Source organism: Lissotriton vulgaris, chromosome 8 (assembly GCF_964263255.1).
Source record: "Lissotriton vulgaris chromosome 8, aLisVul1.2, whole genome shotgun sequence".
NCBI classification, from domain to species: domain Eukaryota; kingdom Metazoa; phylum Chordata; class Amphibia; order Caudata; family Salamandridae; genus Lissotriton; species Lissotriton vulgaris.
In genome coordinates, this window is record NC_141696.1 from 123,332,365 (window position 1) to 123,360,075 (window position 27,711).

A 27,711-nucleotide genomic window follows, 5' to 3' on the forward strand; every position below is an offset into this window, starting at 1 on the left:
ACATAGAAAAGGCATCTCATACGTTTCTCTGGCCATACCTTTTTGCAGTACTTGAGATGACGGGAATGAGAGAGAGTATCCTAGTGGATGAAAGTTTTACATACTCAATAACTAGCTAATGTTTGATCTGGGCAGGCCCCCTCAGGGTAGTAGATTATATGTAAGGGCACAACACATGGGTGCCCCGTCACCATTTCTGTTTATGGTTGTCATGGAGCGGCTGATGTGCATATTGCTGAAAGGAATGGAGATTGCGTCAGGTAGCAACCACAAAGGCAACTCGTAATTTCTCTTTACATGGGTGAATGATGCACTCCTGGTTTTAAGAGTTCCAAGAAACAGTTTGACACTACTAGGCACAACTAGGGAGTTTGGACACGTAGCAAGCCTCAAGATCAAATGAGATACATCTTGCCTTTTCCCACTAAGACCAGTGGTCACCTTTGATAACTTAGTGGCCATATTTAAATTTCAACCTGAGATATTTAGGTATTTATGTATACAAATTTACCACGAGAATGACAAGCATATGGCATTACCAATAACAATAAAAGGAATCTTTTTCAAAGAACTGAACACACTATTAGAAGTGATATGATGAAGAGCCAGGAGGAGAAGAGCCATAGGAAAAGCCATGTGACAGTTAAATGTGGAAGTATTGGGATTCCAAACTTCAAAATCTACTATCTAGTGGCTCAGTTACAGACCTAACAAGATGGATGGGTAGCGGAATGGATCTGAAAGGAGCAGAGATAAATGCATGCATAGCTACAGATGCCATCACAGGGAGTGATACTGGGGATACAAAAGTAACCCGAACTTATCGCAGGCCCTAAATGCTGACAGGTATTGCTGCTAGTGATATCTTAAAAGGTAGAGGCCAACAATAATATAAGTATCAAAGATCCTGTTTTCATCTACCAAATGTTAAAGAACTGGTAAAATTACATGATAGCAGCCGTGACTAGAGGGAGGGATTGATAAGGGGGGGAACTTATTCACAAATTGGACTGAACTTTCTTGAATCAATAAGAGAAGGCGTGAATTAGGAGTAGGCCAATTTAGGACATAAAATGCAGTGTTGAGGTCTGCTTGACTAACCTCGAGGGAAAGAAGAAGTGAATCACCCAAATCAAAGGTGTTGATAATAATATTAAGCAAAACACACACAATTGATGGTCAAAATGTGGAACAAATAAAACATCTGCACTAAGTCAAGATAGTTTGGTTAGGTCCATCATTATTTTGCTTATCAAGCCACACCAGTTTAGACTCATCCATATGCAAATCAGTCTTGACCCTGTTCCTTGTGTGAACAGTCCAGCCCGAATGCCAAGCCAGGTCCTCCTTGAACCAGAAACAAGCATCCTGGGACCGGTTTTGGGGTATCACCCCTCATCAGCCAGGCTAGCTTAAATCCAGTGGCACAGTGAGCCTGTGATCCATGTCTGGGCATACCTGGCATACTTAAGGCGAGAGAGCAAAAGAAACACAAATAATGAATGGAATGCAGAACAAACCAAACACAACCCAGATCTCTTGACTGGGGGGTAAAGTCCATTGTTCTTTTGCTCACGCCGCCACCTCAGTTTACACCCAGCCATATGGACATCAGTCTAGACCCTGCTCCTTATGGGAACAGTCCAGCCAGAACTGCCACAGTTCTACCACCTAACTTTCTCGTGGTTTACTTTATTGCCTAAATAAATAAGATATCTCATTCAAAACAATGTTCTTGGTCAAGAAAAATAATATTAAGAATATTAACAATCATTACATATAATGAAAATCCACTTGTAACGAATTTGAATCACTCAGTAGGAGTTATGTAGGAAAAACAAATGTCCATACAATATAAGTTTCACTTGTGATTTACAAGTGACAAAGATAACAAAAAATCCCAGAAGCATGTTAAAAAAGTAAATACTTAAAACCTGACAATTTAAAACTGATGAGCTGGGTACAAAAGGCTTGGGAAGTGATGAAAATCTAAAAATATACATAAAATTCAAATGGTTCAAATGATGCAAGCAAAGAATGTTGTTTAATTAGGTTAGAAACATGGTTGGGGCTTGATCCATCGTATTCTTGAACATAAGTGACCCCAAGATATATCTAGCTTGTTGAGCCTATATTCCCACTCCTGATGATCAAAGCAAATCCCACCTATTACAGGCTACTCCTATTTTGTTCAATAAAGTAGCAGGGAAGTAGAATAGCATGCCTAGCAACTTTTGTCTATGCACAGGCTAAGGATTTAGCATTTTTACACCTTAATCAATGCTAATTTTGTTTAGCATCCACATCACCCAGAATTTCCCTCCACAATTTAGCCTTAGGTGATAGAATATGGCCACTGTTTCAACTTTCAGCTACACAAAGTGAACAATATTTAAGTAGCACAGACCTACCAAAGCTTCTCACATATTGGAACATACAGTAATAATGTACTGTAAATAACTACAATATAGTGTATAGAGGTGGGAATATCACAGAAAGAGTATTCCTTATCTGGTTAGATCCTGAATAGACTAGTATTTCAGGCCTTCCACAAGCATAACAGATTTGGAATAAGTCTAGTGCCTTCATATAGTACAGCCCAGAATTATTTTGCTCGGCAGAAGGTCAGGTTCAAACGTTTTTATGTCTCAGTGTTTGCAATATAGACTGAAGGCAGGTCTTACTCCAAGTATCTATTGATCCTTGTACTGTTTGGAGCTTGTTTTATCAGATAGCTAAGGAGTTTGCGGCGCATAACATTGTTATATGAGGCATTGGATTTTAAAGTTAATTCTAGCTTCAGGTAGCAGTCAATGCAGGATTATGAAAATGGATTGATTTGATCAGTCTTGACCTGGATCTCCTGCTCGGCGAATAGCCAGTAGTGCATCTTGAGTGGATTTAAGTAGACCTTCAGAAAAAGTGTTCCCAGCTTTGAGATGTCAGAGTACCAGTGTTGGACCAATGCAGCCTTTTCAATAATGATGACGGACAGAAAGGTTTGAAGAATGGTCAACCATTCTGGAAGTCCAATGGCTTTTCTTGGTTTGAAGATATTAGGAGTTGAATAGAATGTGAATTAGTACAGTGAGCTTTAATTCATTTTGAGGATTATAAAAGGTACGGTGAAAGAACAGGGATATTAAGAGGGTTGCGAAAACGTACTCATCAGTAAAGAAAGAGGGCCTTCAAGAAGCAATGTTTTAAGTAAAGTTTGATCTCCAGCTGTTGGAAGAGTAACAATTTGGATATGTGTCCTTGAGGTATATTTGCAGGGCCATAAGACAGACTATTCTTTTTTTAGGTTTCCTGTGAATATTTAGGATTTTCTCTACAAACAAGTTGGCAATGTTGACCAGAGCTTTAGATGAGCAGTGAACAAGGGTTTTCCATCTCAGGTTTTTTCATAGTTTGACGGTCTGCAAAATTGCTCTAGGGCAGCATCTTGCTTCAGTGACCTGTTTTTTAAAGAAATTAGCTTTCACATGACAAATAATGTTTTTACTAGCATAGATATAGTGTGTGTAGCTTCTTCCTTTCTAATTATCAATGTGTAGGTATCAAAGTCTTTGGAAAACCAAAGAGCAGGGATTTTATCTCTTATAAATGCGTGTTCCTGAGGAATGAGCTTGCTGATGTTAAAGGAGACTTAGTTGTAATATTTTGTGAGTTTCTCAGTTCTCCAGAGTTGCTATATTAAAATGTTCTTTAGGGGTTTCAGAAATCAATGTGTATTAATCTCTCTTTTGAAAATGGAACTGAATAGTAAGAACAGCAAATTGTATTTGAGGATGTTAGAAGGGAAATAATCAAGTCATAGCTACTGTCTCAGTTTCGTGGTGTTAGAGACGCAAGTTGAGTGATGACATGAAGACTGCAGATTTCTTTAGTGATTTTGATGGTAGGTTGTTAATGAAGTTCCAGGTATGATGGAGGCTCTGAGGAAGATGTTATTTGTGCAGTTGTTTTCTGCAGTGATGTAAATGTAAATTGATACTTGTATAGCGCACTACTCACCCGTAAGGGTCTCAAGGCGCTTGTACGAATACTGGTGTGGAACCCATCCAGGCTTTCCCTGTGAGGCGTCCACTCCTGGGTACCCCCAAGGTGGAGGCCAGGCATCCTTAGCGTTGTGGGGGCCGTTGTGGAGATTATGCAAGCTATTGCCCAGAGTTGCAGAGTGGGACTCCATGATTGGAATAGGCACCAAGGAGAGAATTATCAGGTCCTTTGAATTTTGAGCCCAAGACCCGCCGAGGCGGGGAATTGAACCCTGGTCCCAGGTTAGACCTCTTCATCAGGGTCTGCCGCTCTAACCATTGAGCCACACTTATGGATTTTATCTAGGGATCCTAATCTAGGTCTATGAGATTTGTAGCTATGTTTGTTGTGCATAGTTAAGGCAGCAATCCACCTCATTCTGCATATGACAGCTAGGCCCAATTCAATTTTACAGGTCCAACCTGATAGTCATCTGGCACTAGGATGTCAAATGAAGGTGCAGACATTGGGCAGAATCCCATCTTTGGGAGAAATACAAGCTTGGTAATCGAGTCTTTTAAGGGTTTGCAATCTCACAGGCCTGGATTTGGTGGGCTGGGCTTTAAACAGCACATCTTTTAGATAAGATTCAAGGTGGTATGTTGTTTATTGTATAGGTGACGGAATGTGAATTTGGTGCTCTATATGTTGGTCTTGCCACAGTATCTATACAGATGATGGTGTCTTTGTGTGCTGAAGAGGATAAGGACATAATTCACTGCAGGTTTTTATGCATGCCTTTATAAGTGTAGAAAAAGTTATGGGCCATGGTCCATACTGTGAACTTGAGTGAATAGGAGGAGGTGGGAAGCTTAAGTTCAATGGAAAATAAAGGTTCTTTAAATAACAGCACCTAACGTCCGCCCATTCATGGAAATTATGTAGGAAGCTATATAGTCTTACGAAAAGTCAAAGGCTAAATGTGTGATTGATCCCACAAAGACAGGGATGTTAGCCTTCATAGAAGATGTTGACTCATAGCTTATTTGAAGGCACAGTTTCTCTGTAAGTCTGTTGGAATGTGGGATCCATTGCTCTTTAGTACTTAACTACTGACATCAGCCTAATTTTCCCTGAGAGATGCTGTTCCAAGTTGTCCAACATCCTAGTTCTGATGAAGACCCACTTAATGTATTTTTTGAGGTTGAATTGTCATTGACTTGCTTAAGAATGTTCTTTCCATATTGAACACTACCAGCGGAAACATGCAGAGCCACATCAACGTTTGAGCTACTGCAGATATTCCTGCGAAAGCCTTCCATTTAGGAGTGTGTTTCACAAATCTGTTAATTTTCCTTACGTCTTACTCACTTCAGCACTGTTATAGCATCACCAGTAGCAAATCTTCGTTTATATGGTGAAAGTGTAAGTTAATATGATTGCTCTAACTTGATTAAATGTAAATACTAACTAAACAATGACCGTGACAAATTCTTTTTAGAGGTTGCGTGGGAAATACTGCAAATTGGTCTGTGTTTACAAATGTATTGATCATTTTCTAAATATAGTTACCCCATGATAATTTGATAAATATGATATTAAAAGTAAATGTGAAGGAACCTCGACTTTTAGTTATTACCTACAAACACCAGAAGGGTAAAGAATGAAAGATTTCTGTTTTTGAGTCAGCCTTATAATTTCTTGTTTCTGGCTTTGCCCGCTCGAGCCCTTCAAGATGCAGAAATTCTTCCAAGTCTCAATATGAAATTTTCAACCAGGGTAAACTTACTTTTTCAACCCAGTTTCATTTGTACATGAGTTGCTAGTAGTACTTGCAACAATGTGCAATTTTACAGACTTTTTAAACAGGAGCGGCTCCTCTATTAGCGCATTGTAGAATTCCCCCCATATATGTTGCCCCATTTTAAGTGTGAAGTGCAAAATGTGTTTTGTGTTTTTCAAGATTTATTTCTGGCTGTGCTGCCACTTTACTCTTTTTCCATACATGGGTGCCTTTCTCTGAGTTTTGGGTGGGGCTGTGGGTAGAGCAGGGATTCCACGCTTGAATTGCAGTGCTCGTCGGGTTGAACAAGTGCCTTTCTGTGTCCATCCCAACATGTTCCCTGAGGCCTCTACCCACCTGCACAACGTTAGTAAGCACAAGGGACCACAGCCACACCCCGTCTCACAAGAAGCACTATGTTTGCCTGCCCCAGCCAATCTTGGGGGCTGCTCTTATGCTGTTTAATAACAAACAGCATGGGAGTAGTATATGGACTAGCTCGGAAGAAGGTGACCCGAGTAGTCCTCTTTAGTCCCAAAATCATGAAGCAGATAGGGAGGTGCTTCATTCTACACTTTAAATAAGTTGTTAACATTATGTTGTCGAGTTGCTTCATTGCTCTCATCTTGGTAGGATTGGAGGGGGAACAGCTCCTCCCTTGTTTATAGTGTTGATTTCTAGTTTCCACTTTCCCAGTATTTATTTTATATTTGCATCAAGCAGCCTTGGACGTTAATCTTCTAAAGTGCACACTTAAAAGGAATCGTAAAAATGTCAAACATTTAGAGGTTCCATTTACATAAAAGATATACAGTTTTTGAAACCTCCTTTATGAAAATATATCCATTTTTATAACACTTTCAGAGGTATTTCATTGGTTCTATTGTTCAATGCAAGGAGATTACATCTGGAATATAGTCTGGTTATCGCAATAACGACACCCATTTGGTTCTATGAATGAGTTTCAGACTGAACGAATGGAGCTAATGCACTATACAAATACACTATACATAATAGAGTTTGAAGCCAGTGAAAAGAAATACCGAAACCAAACTTAAAATTGGAATTGCAATCATTGCCTTTGGCAAAAAGTGTAAGAGTTTGCACTATTAAAATATTTATATGGTATGAACAATAACATGTAAAATGTTGACATTCAGTAAAGAGAAAAAAATACAGTCGTTTTTACCAGGTCCGCCATCACTAACAATGAACATTCGAGAACGTTGCTTTGTGTTTCTGCTGGAGCTTTGAAATCCATGTAACATCATTCACTGCATGGCCCCTATACAGGCCTCGGCACTGAAAATTGAAAATGCGGTCAGACTGACAGAGAGCGCTTTGGGCTGACTGCTGCATTACAATTCAGGCGGTCGGACCCTTGAATCTCGGGGGATGAGCCATCGCCTCCGAAACGATAAACTCATCTTGTTGGGTTGGCCGTCGGAATTGTGTTCCTGAATGGAGGCGCATGGGCGTCCGCAGAAATGTTTCCAGGGGGGGCAACATTTTTACTTCAGCACTCGCCTTCCAGGGGGGGGCAACATTTTAACTTCCTCACTCGCCTTCAAGGCACGTTTAATGCAGACGGCCCATTGTCATTCTTTATGTGATGATCAGCAGCAGACAGAGTGACAATGGGCCTGTCCACAGTCTGCTCGAGGTCGGGGAGGGGCTGCTGCAGCCTCTAGAGTTCAAAGAGAACTGCGAGAGGCCCCAAGTGAGAGAACATTTAAACTCCTGGGGCTTCTCGCAGGGGAACAGCCTGCGGTAATCTTACGGACCAAAAGGAATGGGACCGGCGATCCAGGTGGGGTCAAGCGCTCCCCCTTGCCCTCCCCTGCGGACGCCCATGTGGAGGCGGTACCTACTCAGGCAACACTGTCAGGATCACAATATCCCTATCTGACTGCCTTTTCATGACAGTCCCACCACCATGGAAAGGCGGGCGGAGAGGAACTTTGGGGGCAACTGCTAAGTGGCCGGGGCCTGTGTGGAGCCCCCCCAAACATTCCACATAACATGGCGGGTGGGACCGCATACTCCTTATCGGGCAGTCTCATTCTCACTGTGAAGGCAGTCGGATGCTCGTCCTACTGCATCGTAATGAGGCCCTTTGTACTTAAGTGGTTACATCTTATCTCAAAGAGGAAGCCTTCATTTACATTCCAATATCACCTTTGACCAAGGTACATGATGCTGAGCTAATACAATTAAATCTTTTTTCATGAGTCTGTAAATATAAAATGGAGGTGCTAGAGGTGATACAGTTGGCAGTGTGAAATGTTAAATTAAATTTACTCAATTAAACAATGCTGCTGAATTGCAAAGATTTTCTGATGCCTCTGTATTCCACCTAGTTCAAAGTGCAACAATATTGAGTGACATAAGGGCACATCCCTCTACATAATATTAGTCCACATTTTGTAGCTGTAATTTCTAGATACTTCATTAACATATCTGTACTAATTCAAATGAACAGTAAATTGTTAAGTTAAAGGGAATTCAATGTGCATATTAAACAAATGATCTCAGATTCAAAAGGTCTTTGTGTTCTTAAAGAAATTTGCACATCTATGTAGGATGTAATTGTGGAAATATCACAATTGATATATAAAAATCTATTTAAATTTGGACCAAGAAGTGATTTTGAAAATTAGTTTGCAAATTTACTGTGGGATCAGAGTTGGGCATGTCAGAACTGGACGTGTAACAATTAGGTGAATTATCACAAATACACAGGTCTGTTGGTCTCCACGTGTGGTAGGGACATTTACACCCTGAAAGCTGGCAGAGATTTACTCCTGTCAAGGGAAGAAGTTACTCCGTTTTCTAGGGAGGAATAGGAAGAAGTACCCCAACATTGATTGGTTGCAGTGGAAGGGGTTTCACCAGAGGAAAAACTTTGTCCTTAAAAACAAAACAAAAAATCTTTGGAAGTGAACATGCTCTTTACAGTAACATTTCCTTATTTGGGAATTACATAAGCACATTTCCAGGTGTGACCCTTCAAGAATACATGTCTGATTCTCTTTATGCGTTGGTCTCAGAATCCCTACCCATCTTTTCAGTTAGTCTTACTTCAATATTAGCCACTGACAGAAACAGGAACATCGATAATTGATTGAAAGAGGAAGGTTTACCTTTGTCGGAATTGTGTGTTATCGTAATAGCGACACGATGCATTGTGGTCACATTTTCTTTCCCATAACAGACAAGTGCTATCGATGACGCGTCCGTACAACACAGGGCAGGGCATCCAGGCTGAAAAGAAATTACATTTTTGTTAAACCCGGATATTGAAAGACTGAAATTCCTACATACTCTGGGAACAAACAGAGGCACGTGTTGTAATAGTAGGACGTCAGTTATTGGCAATACTGGGCTTCTGTTTCCTCTTGTTATACAAAAAACTTCTTCCTTCTGGCCCTGAAACAAAGATCCTTGTGTTATTCGACTCCCTGCATTACAACACGTTTTACCACCCCAGGGTGAATACATCTCAAACAAGATAATGCTCTGTACTTCAGCAGGAACAAGGAATCAATGCACAATAACTTAAAAGGAACTCACGTATAAGCTTATTTCCTCTACTGTAGCTGTGAGAGGGCGCAACTCACCGCAGTGACATACGATTAAAAAATGTAAGCAGTTAGAAGAAATTGCTGTCTAGTAATAAAGCACAATCTTACCTAAGCGAGGCCTTCACCACACAGGCCCGAAGCAAAATTTTATTTAGGAGGCTGACCATGCTAGGGATTGTGGTATTCAACCCCGCATGGGCCCGAAGAGGGGAACCCACAACTCACAGGCTGTTCCATTATAAGAGGGAATCTTGGCTGCATCTCCTATGCTGCTGCCCCAATTTTAACAACGAATGTCGGCGACTTCTACACCTGATCTGTATCAAAAATGGCATAAAGTCGTACAGCGAAGTATCAGCCCTGTGTTTTTCAACCACCAACACTACGGCACTGGCGAGATTCATCCACCAAATCAGGATAGCCTTAAAAGCAGCCAATGAAAGTAGCAAAACACTGGCGAAGAGCATGGTAAGCGCCATGAAGGAAAGCCAACGGGTTTCTCAATGACGCACCAACAATGTACCAACAGCGCCCTCCTCGTATGCTATCGAAGAGAACTGTGCCCCTCGAGAGACACTTAGCAGGCCACAAAGGGCAGTTTAAGAGCCCCGCAAACTAGATCATCTTCAGGGCGCAAATGGCGCAAAGAACACGTGCTCACGCGCCGGGGAAAGACTACATGGGTCTTGGGGAGGGGTGTCAAATTTTAACCTGTGCTAAGGTTTGAAATCACAGTTTAAGCTTTTCTATACTGATCATATTTGCTGTAAAGATTTTATTTAATTATACAGTTAATAAAAACTTCAAACTAGTAATAATAGGCAAAATTCTCAAAGTGCCTGCATCTTCAAGAAAACAGATTCCAGGAGGTGCAACATCTAAGTGTGGATGAAGTGATTCTGTCACAAGACGTCCACCATTTCAGACTACCCCATCCGCAATCCAATGCCTTTAAAATTGGTTTGTGCAACAGAAATACCACATACATAGACCACATGCCTCGTTTCCACACCATTGTGGCATGGAACACAATGAGTCAGACATTCTGACTGGCCAAAACAAATAGCAATAGGCACAAATGCCAAAGTGATTGGCGCGAGTATCTGTTTCAGTGGTTGGCATGAAAAGCAGAGGGGTGCAAAGCTGAAACGCGTTTATGTAACAGTTGTGAATTTCTATGTAGGTTGCAAAGTTTTTTTGTTTTTCTCTTTGCCAAGGTGCACAGAAAAAATCAGCAAAATGTAAATGTGAAAAGAAAAATACCACAAACATTTGCCCTTGTGAATACAAAAGTTTGCAAGTGTTTTACTGCAGAGAAATAGTTTGCTTATATTTCCAGAAAGCTATCTTACAAATCCATGAATATTATTTGTGGATTCAGTAAAGATCTTAAGTTATAACGAAGGTAAACGACAAAACGTTGGAACCTTCGCAAAATGTGAAAATCAAACTTTCCGAATGTTTGCTGCCAAAAAAACCTATTAGGGAGAATTGAACCCAAATGAGATGGGAATTAAAAACATTAATCAGAACAGCTACCTTGCGGCATGTAGCGCGGTAGTAAAAATGATTTCAAAAATCTGGTTTAAATAATCACTCCCAATATAAACTGTGTACTTATTCTACAGGTCTAAGATTTATTTCATGCCGCAGAGGAGTTTCCTCTGTCCAGGGATGCAAGCACTCTGTGTCCATCTGTGCTACTTTCCAATACAAGCAGGAAGCAACTTCAACATGCACAATAAACCAGAACTGTAAACAACTTGAATATCTGGTGCAGAAGGAAATGAATCACATGCAACATCTATACAGTACCACAATGTTAAATCCTTTCCCAGAGTTTTTCGGAAAGCATTAAAACCTACCCCATACAGAGCAAATAAGATGTTTACCACCGCCAAGCTCCAGAAGAGACTCCAGCGGATCCAGAACGCCTCAGCCAGACTCATCCTCGACATCCCACGAACCAGCCACATCTCCGGACATCTGAGAGACCTTCACTGGCTCCCCGTCAACAAAAGAATCACCTTCCGCCTCCTCACCCACGCACACAAAGCCCTACACGACCAAGGCCCGAGCTACCTCAACAGCCGAGTCAACTTCTACGCTCCCAAACGCCACCTCCGATCAGCCAACCACGCCCTCGCCGCCGTCCCCCGCATCCGAAGAGCGACTACAGGAGGAAGGTCCTTCTCCTACCTGGCCGCCAAGACCTGGAACTCCCTCCCTCCCGACCTGCGCCTGACCCAAGACCACCTCTCCTTCAGGAAGAAGCTGAAGACCTGGCTGTTCGAGCAGTAGCGGCTCACGCCCCCCCCCCCCCCCCCCCCCCCAGCGCCTTGAGACCCTACGGGTATGTAGCGCGCTTTATAAGTGTCACTGATTGATTGATTGATTGATGCTATTTTCAGGTCAAGCCTGGGCAGCGCATGAGCTGCACTGCGAGGCATGCTGTATTGAGGTATGGAATAGGAGCTCCGCCCATTTCCCGCCCATCTTTTCAATTGGATCCAGACACTGTCCTTTCTAAATGGGTGCTTCCAATTAGTGAATAGGCTTAGTAGTCCCTCCTTAGTACTTCCTAGTCTCCTTTTGGAACCTCCAATAAGGACTGGCTCGTTTAGTTGTGTTTATTGTGTGTTTCATTTAGGTTTGTGAGCACTATTTTTTTTAATGTATTTCTCCTTTTGCAGCAGTACATGCTGTCCTGCAGGGGACCACTTTTCAACTCTCTTCTGCTCATCGCCCGGGGACCACTTATCAGCTCTCTGCACCTCATTACCAAGGAGCCGTGCTCAATGTTTCAGCACTACGCCTGCTTTCATGTAAACAACAACACGGGCAATACAAACAATGGTGGCTGCAGCTTTTTTTTTTTAACAGTCATGGCAGCGGCGCGACTTGCAATTGACCAGCATATGTGGCAGGGGTTCAATACTCAAACCTTTCAAAAAGTATCTTCATGAGTGTCTTCAACCCATAGTCCAAAGAATATCACAGACTTTTTTTAAAATGTGTTGATCTGCATATAAATGAAATAGAACATTTTTATTGCTATAAACAATTGATATCAACTCTCTTTGTGCATCCGTACCCCACAACGAAGGGATTAAGGCAGTAGAATGGGGCATTCTTAAGAGAGATAAGAGCCAGTGTATCTTCCTAATCGAACTTTTATACTTTTTGGTTTCAAGTCAAAACCAGTAAGAACAAAACACATTTAATGAAAAAGCAAAAAAACATAATTCACCTTCATTTCTAAATTCTTGACTATAATTGTCAGACTTGGCCCTCCCTGTAGAGCTACCCCCACACATTTTAACATTCTCCATCCTGATTTCTGAAACGTTTATGTTGGATTTAAGACTCTGAGCACTTTACCACTGCTTACCCATGCTAAAGCGTTTGTGCTCTCTTAACATGGTAATATTTGCTTACACCCAATTGCCACATTTACTTGTAAGCCCCTAGTAAAGAAGTACTCCTGGGTGGGGCTAACAGTTAGACTTTGTGAATTCCTACCAGTCAGTCACACAATAGAGGGATAAGGTGTGCATCAATGCTGGCAAGATGGAGGGGCGGAGCTGAGCATATACCAACTTATACCTGAATAGCCTGCACTCTGCCTTCACACAAAGAGCCTAACAACCCTTAATTGTCACTGCAGCCAGCTTGGAGCCACGGGAGTCAGGGAATTCTATGCACATCAAAAAAACCTATCCAGAAGCTTCTCCCTACTTTCGGATGAAGGGCGCAGGGTATAACAATAGGACCTTCAACTCAACTCTTCAGTTCACTCCTGGACCAGAATTACCAAAGTTTGTTCTTTTATGTACCTAGGCATAATGTTTGATGACAAATCCTCCTGAGGCCCTTCTTTTCAATTAAAGAAGCTTGCTCTAGCTAGACTGTGTGGAGCAGTTTTGGATCTTAGTTCAAGGTTGGGTAGTAAACTTGACAAAGTACTGACCCAAGTTTATAAAGAAACTTTGTATTAGTTATATCTCAGACCTCAGTAAACCTAGGCCTTTATTATGCTGGATCTCAATTTAGCTTAAGAGTGAGCCAATACCTTACAGATGGATAATTAAGGACTGCCTTTCCTTATGTAACCATAAAGTTAACCCCGACTGATTTGTATTAAGTCTGCATTCACAGCCTTGGGCCGCCTCTGTTTTTTTTACAGCAGAGTGGGCTAAAGAACGGTGATGGATTAAACTCAGATCTTTTGACTGGGTGTGAGTGTTTGATTTAATCAGATGCTCCGTCCATCACCACCCCCTTTTGTACCGCTTTTGGCCGCCATAAGTGTGGCAGGGTATGCTCAGACGTGAGTCCCTTGCTCACTTTGCCACTGGATTCAAGCAAGCCGGGCTGAAGACGGCTGGAATGCCAGAAACCGGTCCTCGGAAGCATGTTTCCGGTCCAGGCAAGACATGGCTTGGCAGTTCGGGCTGGACTGTTCCCATGAGGCACAGGGTCAGACTGATTTGCATGTAGCCATGTCTGAACTGGGGTGGCAGAGTGGGCTGAAGAACGGTGATGGATTAAACCCAGATCTTTTGACTGGGTGTGAGTGTTTGATTGATTCAGATGCTCCGTCCATCACCATCCCCTTCTGTACTGCTCCGTTTTTTTTACAGCAGTCTGAGGACATAGTTAAAGACAATTCTTGGTGTGTCAAACATAACTTTCTACTGGGTCTTTCAGCCAGTAGAGGGGATACAGAGCTATGCAAACCATCTGTTTGGGCCTTCTGTCTGATTAAAATAGTTAGCTCTAAAGAACCATACCTGACCTGGGTGAGCAATACCTACCCCTGACAGCTTTAGTCCAGATTCATAATTATTCACAAAAATGGTACCTACGGGGGAAGTGTAGCCCTTGATTTTCACAGCAGTAGTATTATTTGCACAAGGGATAGAAGAAAATCTCTCAAATGAATAAGTTTCAGTAATGCATTTAATGCATATATACATACATATATATATATATATATATATATATATATATATATATATATATATATATATACACACATATACACATCCCATTGTTGAATATACTCATTGAAATATTTATATTTACCTAAGAAACAAGGTGCGCCTAAAAGGTGACGGTGCAGTGAAAGTGATAAAAGGAGAATCAAAGGTGCACACATGCTATGTACAAATATATATGCATTTGGCTGACAGGGATAATAGAATGTTTGAAGTCAATACCCGTAAAAAGAGTGTTGATATCCACCATCTATTTCTTTAAAAAAAACTAAAACAAAATTAAATAAGAGCTACACCATTGGTATACAGTTACAGCGCTGCCAGAGTGCTGTGCGCTGGGCACGCTGGGCTGGTCTCAATGGAGACCTTGTGAATCCAGTTCTGGCACTGCATTCACCAGTCCCCCATGGAAACATGCACTCACCAGTCCCCCCTGGGGCCAAAGCAGATCCTCATTCTAGTGCTCCCTTTTGTTGCAGACCGGCACATTTTATTTTTACATACACTAGCAACACTCCATATAGGGCGGTACTTGTTTAAAGGAAAGTCTTTTCTGGCTTGCAAAATTCTTTTGAATCATTGCATCCTTGCATTTTACTGTCAAAAGACCGGTGATTGTGCCAATACATGGAAATCAATAAATATGTTTTTCAATGCCAAATAAAGAGGCGGGTACCTCTGTCTGCCTGCCCCTGTGCATAAAGTAAACTGTATATATGTACCGCTTTCTTCTTTGGTACTTTGGTACTTTGGTTAAAAACCAGATAGATATTTTTCTTTTCTTGAAGGAGGTAAAACCTGACATTCTCTTATTGGCCGAAACTTGGCTAACCCCTCACTCCCTCCCCGATATACTTGTAGCACTTCCCGCAGAATATTATATCTTGACAGCCAACCGCACACCCGGGAAGGCGGGAGGTGGAGTAGCAGCTATAATTCTGAAATCCCTTCATGTCAGGGAACTACCTTCTCTGATCCTTCCGGACACTGAGAATTTGGTGATCAATCTTGACACTGAAAGTGGGTCCCTCATTCTGGTCCTGATTTACCGGCCCCCCCAATACATGGCCAAATATCCATCTCTCTTGGCGGAGCAGCTGGCTTCATATGTAGTCAGCTACTCTAAAATCATCCTTATTGGGGACCTAAACTATTGGTTCGACAGCACAGACATAGACACTCAAGCCGCTGAACTGAAAGACCTACTTACAGATCTCAATTTAAACCAGCACATTCATGCACCTACCCACCAGAAAGGCCACAGCTTGGACCAGATTTGGACGCATAACCTATCTCTATCCAACCCTGTCATCAGCCCATGTATATGGTCGGACCATTATATCATCTATTTCACATTAGAAATACAAGAAACTGTCAAGTCCAAGCCATGCAAGAGCAAAGAATTCCGCAAATGGAAATCTATGGACCTTCCGGGATTTATTGATGTTTTAAGTAAAACCGTACCACCACCGCACGATGACCTGGACACTGGCGAGAGAGCACTGTCTAATTGGCTACGCAACGCAGCTGACCTCTCAGCCCCCCTGGTACTGGTCCCTAATATTAGAGGGAATGAAGCTCACAAATGGTTCTCCCAAGAACTGAAAGAACTCAAACTGGGGGTTCGACAGAAGGAACGGAAATGGAGACAAAGTTACTCCTCTCAAGCCAGGACAGTGTACTGTACCGCAAGAAAGGAGTTTCAAAACACCCTGCTCCAACACAAATCCAACTATTTTTCCCAAAAAATTTTAACTTCTTCAAACAAAACCAAAGATGTTTTTAACATAGTTAATGAGCTCTGTGACGATGATAGGACAGCCCCTTCAATAGCTCCCACCCAGAAGTTGTGTAACTCTCTGAATGAATTTGTCAGAGAGAAAATTGTAACCATAAAACGCAACATAGCTAGCTCTCCTAAATCGTCTCCTTTGGATGATATTTTTAATAACCCTATTACATTAGATTCCCTTCCTGCTATAGACCCTAAAACCTTTTCCACCCTCCTGGCACGGGTCAAGTCTGGCTCACCCGATGACATCTGTCCACCCCACATTTTTGCAGAGATTGGGCACTACATTCCTCACTGGATCCTTTCTCTGCTTAATGACTCACTTGATCAGGGAAAGGTACCTACAGGGTTTAAACATGCTCTACTGATTGCCTTGATCAAAAAACCCGGTCTTGATCCTCACGATCCATCTAACTATCGCCCGATATCCTTGCTGCCATTCCTTTCTAAAATTCTGGAGGCACACGTTGCTAGTTGTCTCTCTAGCTTCGTCAAAACCACTGGCTACCTAGAGCCCAATCAAGCAGGGTTTCGACCAGGGCATTCGACTGAGATGGTGACACTGGTGGTCCAGAATGTACTGAGATGCAATGCAGATAAGGACATTCACCAAGCACTGGTACTTCTTGACCTATCGGCTGCATTCGACACGGTCGACCACACCATCTTGGTCGACCGTGTCGAACAGGCAGGCCTGAGAGGCTCGGCACTTGGATGGCTGAAGTCATTTATCTCGGATCGCACCCAGGCAGTGAGATTAGGAACCTATACAGCCCCCAAAATCAAAAACGAATGTGGAGTCCCTCAGGGCTCGTCCCTGTCCCCACTTTTATTTAATTTATACTTACGACCCCTGCTATTTTCATTAAAAAAGTTTAGAGCCTTAATTTTTAATTATGCAGATCTGCAACTGATCTTCTGTTTGGACTCCCCTGGCGCGGCCACCGAATTCCGGGAGGCCATGGTCCACATTTAGAGATGGATGGGCCTAAATCACCTGAAACTCAACCCAAGCAAAACTGAATTGATTTTGCCTGGGAAGAGTGAACTGTCTTGGGGACCACATTTTTGGCCTCCAGAGATGGGAAACCCCCCGGCTAAGTCCCAAACAGTTAAAAGCCTAGGAATCACTTTTAATGAAGATCTTTCGCTCAAAAGTCAGGTAGGGACTGTGGTATCTGCAAGTTTTTTTCAACTTCGTAAGATTAAGAAGATCGCCCACCTTTTAACCCACCCCGCTCTGATTCAGGTCATTATCGCTCTTGTGCTGTCCCGTCTGGACTACTCTAACAGCTTGTACTTGGGTCTTCCAGCGGGGCAGCTCAAGAGACTTCAACTGGTCCAGAACCAAGCGGCCAGGTTGATTTGTAAGATTCCTAAGTGGCAGTCCATTAGACCGGGACTGGCCAGTCTTCACTGGCTGCCAGTAGCGCAGAGAGCAGCATTTAAAGCGGGATGCATTATCTTCAGAGCTCTACAAGGTAAGGGCCCTGGATTCATTAGCAGCCTGCTTGTCAGTTACACTCCCTCTCGTGCTCTCCGCTCAGGTCAAAAGAACCTGTTAGTGGTGCCTCGGATCAGGAAACAACGCCAGGGAGGTGGATCTTTCCACTTCCTGGCCTCCTCCCTGTGGAACTCTCTGCCACCGCCGCCAAGGCTTCATGAAGATCTGTTGGCCTTTAGACAGGCTTTTAAAACGTGGCTCTTTAAGCAAGCTTATCCTTAGTTAAATCCGTTTTTTCTGTTACATGTTATGTTTTGCCAGTCTTCCACAGCGCCATGAAGCCTACGGGCATACGTGCGCTTAATAAATTTAATTTAACATAACATAACATAACTCCTCGAGAACCTGTTGCATGCTCACCGTTTTCTGTTGTCGCACTGTGGAAATGTCAGACAAAACCCTGCTTTTTGGTGACACATTTATTTCCCTAATGGTCCAGCTGTGAATGAGGAAATTGAAAGTGAAGTTTCCGTCTTGCAAAGGCCGTGGTTTCAAGAGGTCAGCAGTAGCCCAGTGAGACAGTCCCTGCTAGAGGGGCTAGCCTAAAGCACGCAGACTGGGCAAGGCCGAGCGCTAGAATAGCATGCGCCGCCATTATGGCGGTCGCGCCAGTCCCCGGGAACAAGGTGGCGTTGGGAGCATTCCCACCCCCCACGAATGTCTCATAGGCGGTGTACATGGGGAAGTGAACCGGAAGCACATCAAGGCACAAGTATGCAGAATTTTGCAGCCCCCGTTTGGGGGCCCGGGAGAGAATATCCATCCGATAAGCTGTACCCCCGTGCAAGCCTACTCCGGCGGAGTAATTTGTAGTAGTTTGCGGGGATCTAGAGGCTGCCAGTCATTGACTTTGCCGTAGGCTCTAGAGGGGATACGGAGAAAGTGAATATATGCATTGTTAGTTTTATGGTAGGAGTGTCGTGTGTATTAGAGTTTAAGGTTAGCCACGTTACATCATCTGTCTAACAATGTACCCGGACTTTCTGCGTAATTGTACATAATATAAATAAATAATTTTTTAACATTTTGTAATAAAATACGGCCGGGGGGTTACACCCCTAATCCAAAAAAGCAAAGTTGGTGAGATCTGATTGGTTGCCCTGAAGGAGGGAGGGTGATCCCATCCGGACAAGGGCTGCGGGTACAAAAGGCAAATCGGGGACTAGGAGAGTACCAGACCATAAGACAGACAGACAAAGGGCAGCACTGTGTTAGGGGATCGCACTTCCTTAGGAATGAAGCCTCTCGTGTCTTGGGAAGTCTGCGGTGATGTCTATTTGCTGTTTATAATCCTGCTGTCACTTCGTCTAGCTGAACAGTGACAAGTTAAATGTTTCTCCCGTGGCCAGAAATTTGCACTGGGTTCGTAGGCAACAAAGAGTATGAAAATGCATAGATCTGAGAGTATATCTTTACGGACGAACAACATTAACATGGCACGGCATAACAGATGTGCTCTAATGTTTTTAACAATAGTATTTCATAAACTTTGTGTTCCAATTTTCATTGTGTTCAAAGTGGCACAGCTGGACAACCTCCATAGCATGATGCAATGTTACACAATCCATACTTATCCAGTGATATTAAAATGAGCATGTCAGGGGAATGGGATTGGGGTTACTGGCCTTCTGGCTGGAGCTCTACCCTGCCCTTCTCCTAACCATACTGAACAGGAACATGACAACAGGAAAAATGCCAGAGTGAAAAAAGCAGGAGCGTTTACAAGAGTGAATATGGTATAGAATATTGCAGCTGCCTGATTTGGGAATGCCTGAAAAACTTAACTAGATTGCAGAAAATGCCGACTGCTTGTATCTGTGTGGACATGGTCAATTTCACTCAGAAAACTCATGGTATCCTTTCTTTGGCTCCGGAGTCCTCTTCAAAGCTGCTGCACTTGCTCATGAACAGTAGTGGTGTGGCGCCGCGGCTAGGGCGACTGACTCCGGAATCTGGGAATCACGGTTCGATCCCCGGCAACGGTGGCAGATTAGCCCAGCACCATGTGACCCTGGGCAATAGCTTGCTTAATCTTCCCGACGGCCCCCAGCGCCTAGAGACCCTTACGGGTGATTGTGCGCTTTACAAATGTGGATTATTATTATTAGCAAGTATCCCACGGGCTCTGGTGCAAGCAACAAAACTGCCCTTTTGACTGCAGTTGAGGCAATAAATTACAGCTATCATTAGAGTACAATATCCCCCCAGTGTTTAGGGCCTGGGTGCTGCAGCACCTGCTGCACCAATGGTAGCTATGCTCCTGTTTATGAACATACCCACTCTCTGCCCCAAAGCCTTGTAAACTGTGCTATGGTCAACTCTACATGCCCCCGCCCCAGTCATCAATAAAGTAGAAGCTTCTTAGTTATCAACTACAAAATTTAAATTCTTTCCTCTTTGTGCCAAATGCTTAGAAAAAAACTTTCTTGAAAACTTAGCGGTTTCAAATCACATTCTTCAGCAACCAGCTCATGAATACCTTCATGCTCAAAAAGTACAGAAAGCCAGTAAATATAAACAAATGTCTGGCAGAGAGGCAGCTACTCCCCTTTGATGGTATCCCGAGAGGCTGGCTTATCTGTTTTGATCTCTGCTTTTCGTAATGGCAACACCAAGTATTCACTGGAATCAGAAGGGGATTGAAAAGTCGGTTCCATGAATCTCTGTCTTAGCAGGAGGATGGGCCAAGGCCACACTGTGCATAAAGACGTGTGATCTTTTTCTTTTTGCACATGAGTTATTTTGAGTTTCCAGCTCACAACCACTTTGGGAGTAGCAATGCACTTAACACTAAAATAATTTACACATTTGTGTGAAAAAAACAGGTGACCACATTTAGTTACAGACAACTTCAAAATGAGTATTGAAGACATTCAAACCCCCTAACAATTTGAATGGGAGACCAGGAGAATGTGTGCCTATTGTATGAGCTGAGCTTTACTATGGCCCAATACTTGTCATCACAACAAGGGCAAGGTATTAATTAATAAAGGGAAGCAAATATACCACAAAGAAGTTATACCAGCTTGTCCTCATAAACGAAGTGAAATCTCTCCAACCCGAAAGTGATTTCAGATCAACAATACCAGCCTTAGTCCTCTCCTGACTGGATGAAGGAACTGCCCTACTCAGTGGCCTGCCCGACTAGGGCTGGCTGTAGTTTGCGAAGTAGCGCTTCGCCAAGCTACGCAAAATGCACTTCGCACTAAGCGTAGCACTACTCGAACTGCGTAGTAGCATGTTCACACTGTGCAAGATGCCGTTTTCAATGATTGCACAGTGCAGACAAGCATCCGGCACTGTGCAATCATTGAAAACGGCATCTTGCACAGTGCGAGCTGTAGTTTTCTGCCGCTCGAGTAGATTTTTACTCGAGCAGCAGCTTTCTCAATGCCGACTGGAAGTTTCTCATCACAGGTGGTCGCGAGCACTCGCAATGAGAATCCTGACCTCCACGCATTGAGAATCTCGCTGGGAGGTTTATTTTCCACGCTCGCGATCAGCAACTTGATGTTGCTGATCGCGAACGAGGAAAAAGTCTCGCCGGGATGTCATTGTGGTTGCTCGCAGGCACCAAATTGACATTGAGGACCGCCAGCAAGAAAAAAATTACAGCTGCACTAAGCTACGCGTGTTTGCACTGTGCTACGTGCAGTTCGCGTAGTGCGAATTAGCGCAAACTTCACAAACTACACTAGCGTAGTGTAGTGCTTTGCCCAGGCCTATGCCCGACTATACCTCAGTAGCCCTGAAAGGCGTAGTACATGCTGCAGGTCTTCTAAGCAGGGCCTTGCAGAATATGAGTTTCAACATCACCCCAACAGCAAAAGTACTTCTCGGTTTCCTCCCACTAGGCCTGGATCGTCTTCAAGACCAGCTGCATTACTTACAAAACTCTCATAAAAAAACTGTCTGAAATAGTAACCACTGATGGAGGTCAATTACACACAAAAAACATTGAATTAATTGGACTGGAGAGGATGAAATGCAGGCCTATTAGTCTTCGCTTATAGGATTTGAACAGCTGCCTTAACATAAGAACAAGCCACGCCACATGCAATTTACATCCACAAAAAGGCCAAAGCCGCCCCTGGTGTCCTTGCCTTAGTGAGTCCTGGTATGGTGACAAATAGCCAAATAAAGAGCAAGTTCTGGACCAAGGAGATCAATTTAAAGTATTTGCTCTTACTGGGTTGTGTGCTGGGTAAATGAGAGACTACGCTTAAAACCGACAGAAATGTGTGTGTGTTATTGAGGTAGGATTCATTCACTGGTTGGGTGCAGACAGATATTTCTAGCACACTGTTGTGAACCGGGGAGGATACTGCACACTTTACTTGACTTTTGGTCCATGTTTTACACAGCTTTACCGCACATGTAAGGATGGGTACACACAATAAATCAAATATTGATATATTACAATACTTTTACTTACCTAAAACTCTCAGCAACATGAACTGTATTCCAATGACTAGTGATTTATCTTCTTGCTCCACACTCCTGTGAGGAGAAATCAAACAATCATTATATCAGAAAAACTTGCCCTAGACCAGGAATTTAAACATTGCAGCAAGAGGCCCACCAATTTGCTGCAATAGAAATGCAACTATTGCTGTGAGATACGGTCATTTAAACCAAACTCTGGGTTCAGCTCACAAGTCAGCTTTCGATTTTGACTGAACTTCCATGTTCTGAAGAAATGATTAAAGAAAACTAATAGAGCTCTGCAGTAAATTGTGACTTGATACCGATTGTTATATCCAAGCATGACTCAACCAACATGGCATAAAGCACGTATAAAGTGCCTAAAGTCGAAAAAATAACATGCTTGAAAGTGTCACAGGAGGCAAGTTGCATTTCTACCAATTCAGTCTGCCAACAACCATTTTGAGCCTTAACAACAGTATACAGATTACAATATAATTCATCCAGTGTGCACCACATAAAGTCACTGTTAATCTCATTTCTGTTTAATGGTAAACACTTCTGTCACCTCCTTGTCGAAGCAAGTCAGTTAGTAATTTAACATGTTATGCACATTTTACACGAGCCAGCCTCATCAATGTACACCAATACTTCGCCAAGGGATGCCCAATGTAGGTCCATGAAGGCCAGCTCGATGCTAGATTTTGAAGGAAAACAGTGGCTACATAAATGAGCTGCCTTTATGTTTACTGTGTCTTATGTGGATATCCTGAAAATGTGACATGGATTCGGCCATCCCGGGCCTATAATGAATAGTCGTTTTAACCTATGACCTTTTTAAGACTTTCTTACTCATTATGATTATGTACATTGTGTTTAAAATCAAAATATATTACTTTTAGATCTAACTAATTATAGGGGGATCGTCCAATTGTTTGTGTTTCGTTTGAAATCAGACTTTAACTGGTGGTGAAGTAACAAACCTATTAAATGAAATGGTGGAAGCTGCGGGAAAGTGAAATGGGCCCAATGTTTGATCCAGGTAGTCTAACTTCTACTTCAACTTTATAACTACTGTAATGGCTGCCAGTAGAGGATGCCACACTTATGTATGACAAAGTATTTTTCATTCTGAATAAACAAGTGGCAAGGAGAGAGACGTGGCTGGACATCCATGAAAATACTACTTACTCCATCCCTATACTGTAACCAACTGTATATTATAATTTCTGCTATGGCACACTGCAAGTCTCTGGTACAGCTTCGAGAGATGGAAATGAATGATAAAGTGGCTACTAATGACAGACGCATCATTTGGTTGCTTCTTGATTGACATTTAATCTCCAGTAAGGCTTCTGAGACAGTGGTCCATACAGTAAGATGTGCAGTAAAAATAGTGAGATCTTCAAACTTTGGCCAATTTGTTCTGGAAATACTAAGGATGTAAGGACCAGATGCACAAAGCCCTATCTGTGAAAATTACACACCGACTCATGTGTGGACAGGGCATCAGTAAGCAGTGCAACTGACGTACTGGCAATTAGCTGCATCACAACATTTATGTAACTCCCCTCTCCTAAAAGCTACAAACGAACAAATGTGGGACAGCAGACCACCATTGCTGCATTCGCATCACCTGGATGTCAGTTTTCAGTTTTTTTTGTGTAAACCATGGCCTGGTCCACCAAGAAATAGAGGCTGCTTTAAAAAAACTTTAAAAAACATTAGTGCTTTTGTAATCAAAAGTGGGAAGGGTATGCCCAGACGTGGGTCCCATGATCATTGTGCCACTCGATTCGAGTTAGCCTGGCTGGTGAGGGTGATGCCCTGAAACCGGTCCCATGATGCTTGTCTCCAGTGCAGGGAGGGCCTGGCCTGGCAGTTTGGGCTGGACTGTTCCCATGGGGAGCAGCTTCAAGCCTGACTTCCATATGGGGGGTCCAAACTGGGTTGGCATGGTGAGCAAAAAAACAATGGAAATCCTCCTCTCTTGAAAGTGTGTCTTGCTTTCTCACCCTAAATGTGCCGGGTATTTCCAGGCCTGGGTCCCGGGCTCACTGTACCACCAGTGGCAGTTCCTTCGCTAAGGCAGAGGATCATCACCCTACTGCTTTTGAGCAGTGTGACAAAGGAAAAATAAAAAGATCATAACTTGTTATTATCATTTTCTTATTTCCAGCTGTTTTCCAGGCATGCAGTCTGGGATGCTCTGCTCTCAGAGGAGGGCAGGGGAGGAGGGGTTTGCCCACTCCAAGTGTGCCTGCTTGGCCGGCCAGACAGTCATGCGCACTTTGCATGTTTTCCAAGCAGGCTGCATTACAGCCTCCATGGAAAACATGCCCAGGCCCCCAGTCTCCGTCTGAGTGCCGAACAATGGCACTCAGACCAATTACAACACTGCACTGCAGTGTTGCGATTGGTCAGGGGAGTCTGGGTGTGCTTCCTGGTTGCCGTTTAGCCCAAGTCAGATGGAGGGGAAATGGAGCAGAGACGTGGGGCACGGCGATAAGGTAATCTGCTATTGGGGAGTGATTCAGTTCAGGACTGTGGAGGCTGGAATCAAAGTAGACTATCAACAGCAATGTGCCTCCCAGACCATGGATCTACATTTATTTGAGAATAAGGATCTATATGAGTCTTCCTATTCAAGTTAAAAAAAATTACTTATTGTCTTGTGTTCATTTTTCAATAGAACAGGATGCCCCGTACTTGTTTTTCCCCCAAAAAATTCAAAGGATACTCTTTTGCCTGTAGTTTGCCGAATTTGTCTTTATCTTTTGAGGCGGGAGGAGTTTGTAAATATATGTTGTACATTTGTATTGTAGAATTGTATTGTCAGTCTTTGTAAAGGTAACACGTGCAAGTTAAATCATCACACGTTGTCTAAAATAATGTCACATACCAATTGTGTTGTATTGTCATGGTGTAGTATGTAAATAACCCATATAAATGTGAAAATGGGTCTATAAATTTGAATTAGAAAAAAAGAAAAAAGATAAAGACAAATTCGGGAAACTACAGGCAAAAGAGTATTCTTTGGAGAAAAAAAATTGAACAACAAGTACGGGGCATCATGTTCTATTGAAAAATTAACATAAGACAATAAGTCAATTTTTTTGAACTTGAATAGGCAGACTCATGTAGATTCTTATTATCAAATAAATGTAGAGCCATGGTCTGGGAGGCACATTCCTGTTGATAGATTGGATTCAAGCTAGCATGTTTGATGAGGGATGATACAGCGAAACCAGTCCCAAGACGTTTGTTTTCAGTCCAGAGAGGACAAGGCTTTGCTGTTCAGACTGGGCTGTTCCCATGGGGAGCAGGGTCAAGACTGATTTGCATATGGCTGGGTTCAAACTGGCGTGGTGGGGGGAGTAAAAAACTATGTATTAAACCCAGATCTGTGACTGGGAGTCAAAGTTTGATCTGTTCAGCATTCCGTCCATCATCTGTTCTTTTTGCTTTTTTGCCCTAAATAGGAAGGGCATGCCTAGACATGGGTCCTGTACTCACTGTGCTACCCACTGGATTCAAGCTAACCTGGATGAGGGGTGATAACTCAAAACCGGTCGCAGGATGCTTGTTTTCGGTCTAAGGAGGACCTGGCTGGGCAGTTCAGACTGGATTGTTCCGATGGGGAGCAGGATCAAGATTAATTTGCATGTGATTGGGTCTAAACTGGGGCAGCGTGGGGAAGAAAAAAAATTATGGATTAAACCCAGATCTGCAACTGGGGTGAATGTTTAATTTGTTTAGCATTCCATGCATCATCTGTTCTTTTTGTTTTGTTTGCCCTAAGTGGAAAGAGTATGCCCAGACATGCAGCTGCGGTCGGTAGTGGGAGTACCTGCCGGGTGGTGACGTGGGGAGGGGGAGGGCAGGGTGGGGGTAGTAATCTATGGATTACTGAGGTTTACAGGTAAGTATATATATAAATAAAACTAATTTCGTTGTGCGCACTGCATCGCATTTGGGGATTCGTTTTATTTATTTATAGGTTTACTTACCTGTAAACCTCCGTAATCAATAGATTACTACCCTCCACCCTGTCCCTCCCCCTTCCCACGTCACCGCCCGGCAGGTACTCCCACTACCGACCGCGCCTGCAGACATGCTTCCTGTTCTCATTGAGCCACTAGATTAAAGATATCCTGGCCAGATGAAGGGTGATACCCTGAAACTGGTTTCCGATCCAGGTAGGATCTGGCTTGGATATCAGGCTGGACTGTACCCATGAGGAGCTAGGTCGAGACTGATTTTCATATGGCTCGGTCCAAACTGCGGTGATGAGCAAAAGAACCATGGATCAACGCCAGATCTTTGTAATTGGGGGTGAATATTGGCATTGTTCAGCATTCGGTCCATCATTTGTTGCTTTTTCTTTTGTCACCCAAAGTGGGAAGGGAATGCCCAGACATGGGTGCCATGCTCACTGCAACACTGGCTTCAAGCTAGCCTGGCTGATGAGGGGTGAATGCCCCAAAACAGGTCCCAGGATGCTTATTTCTGTTCCAGGGAGGACCTGGCTTGGCAGTTCGGATGGAACTGTTCCCATGGGAAACAGGGTCGGGACTGATGTGTATATGGCTGGGTCCAAACTGTAGGGGTGGAAAACAATGGATTTCACAGAGCTCTGAGACTGGAGGTCAATGTTTGATTTGTTCAGCATTTGGTCCATCATCTGTTCTTTTTGCATGTATCGCCCTAAGTGGGAATGGGGTGCCCAGAAGTGGGTCCCATGCTTCCTATGACACCAGATTCAGGCTAGCCTGGCTGATGAACGGTTATACCCCAGAACCTGTTGCATGATGACCGTTTCTAGTCCTGGGAGGGCCTGGCTTGGCGGTTGGGCAAGGCTGATTTGCATATGGCTGGGTCCAAAACTGGGGTGGAAGGGTGAGCAAACAAATGATGGATTAAACCCAGATCTCAGAATGTGGGTGGATTTTTGAATTGTTCAGCATTCGGTCTGTCATTTGTTCTTATTGACATTAAGGGAAGGCAAAGCATGCAGCCGTTCGCTGGACCACTTTCTATTCCTCCAGGGCTACCCGCCATAATTCTGATAGTTTACCCTTTGAGAATCAATTACACCCCGGATAGGGTGTCTGCAATAGAAAAATAGTTTGTGACCACAACTGTACTCACAAAAGACTGGCCCACCTAATTGTGATTCAAAGGGAGTAAAAAAAAGTTCTCTAGCTCCTCAGGAAGAGTACATTTTGTAAATCACACAATACCTTTGCACATCTGGCCCTATGAGATCTGGCATGGGTTTACTTAAGATTTTGATCCTGAAAGTACCTGGATCCAATGTTCCAGAAAGTTCTGGGGGTGACGCACAGGACCTTGAAATGAATTCTATGTAAACATTTTTATATGTACTGTTTAGCACCATACTCATCCCATTTTTCCTAGGAGAAATATTGATCTCCATGGTAAATAATCTCTACCTTGTTAATAAACATTAAATCACATCATTACAGATATTCATTTACCAAAACCCACTAAAGGTCTATGGACAATTTAAATGTATTGTTGTCCTAAATGCTCAACATAAAGAATAGAATGTAAAATGATAAAATATTTTTTAAAGTTCTTGTAGATTATTTACACTGCACAAATAACCAAATAGGTAC

The 27,711-nt window shown here is 43.0% G+C and overlaps 1 protein-coding gene across 1 annotated transcript in view; it reads right to left on the reverse strand.

The window, feature by feature from the left end:
• LOC147693578 (solute carrier organic anion transporter family member 2B1-like) overlaps window positions 1–27,711 on the reverse strand; it is a 435,047-nt gene that overhangs the window by 39,635 nt on the left and 367,701 nt on the right. The window contains exons 13-14 of the mRNA XM_086933810.1: window positions 22,080–22,144; window positions 8,908–9,028 (exon numbers count right to left, since the gene is read on the reverse strand). Coding sequence (XP_086789936.1) covers window positions 8,908–9,028; window positions 22,080–22,144 — 186 coding nt within the window. The remainder of the gene's footprint in view (window positions 1–8,907; window positions 9,029–22,079; window positions 22,145–27,711) is intronic.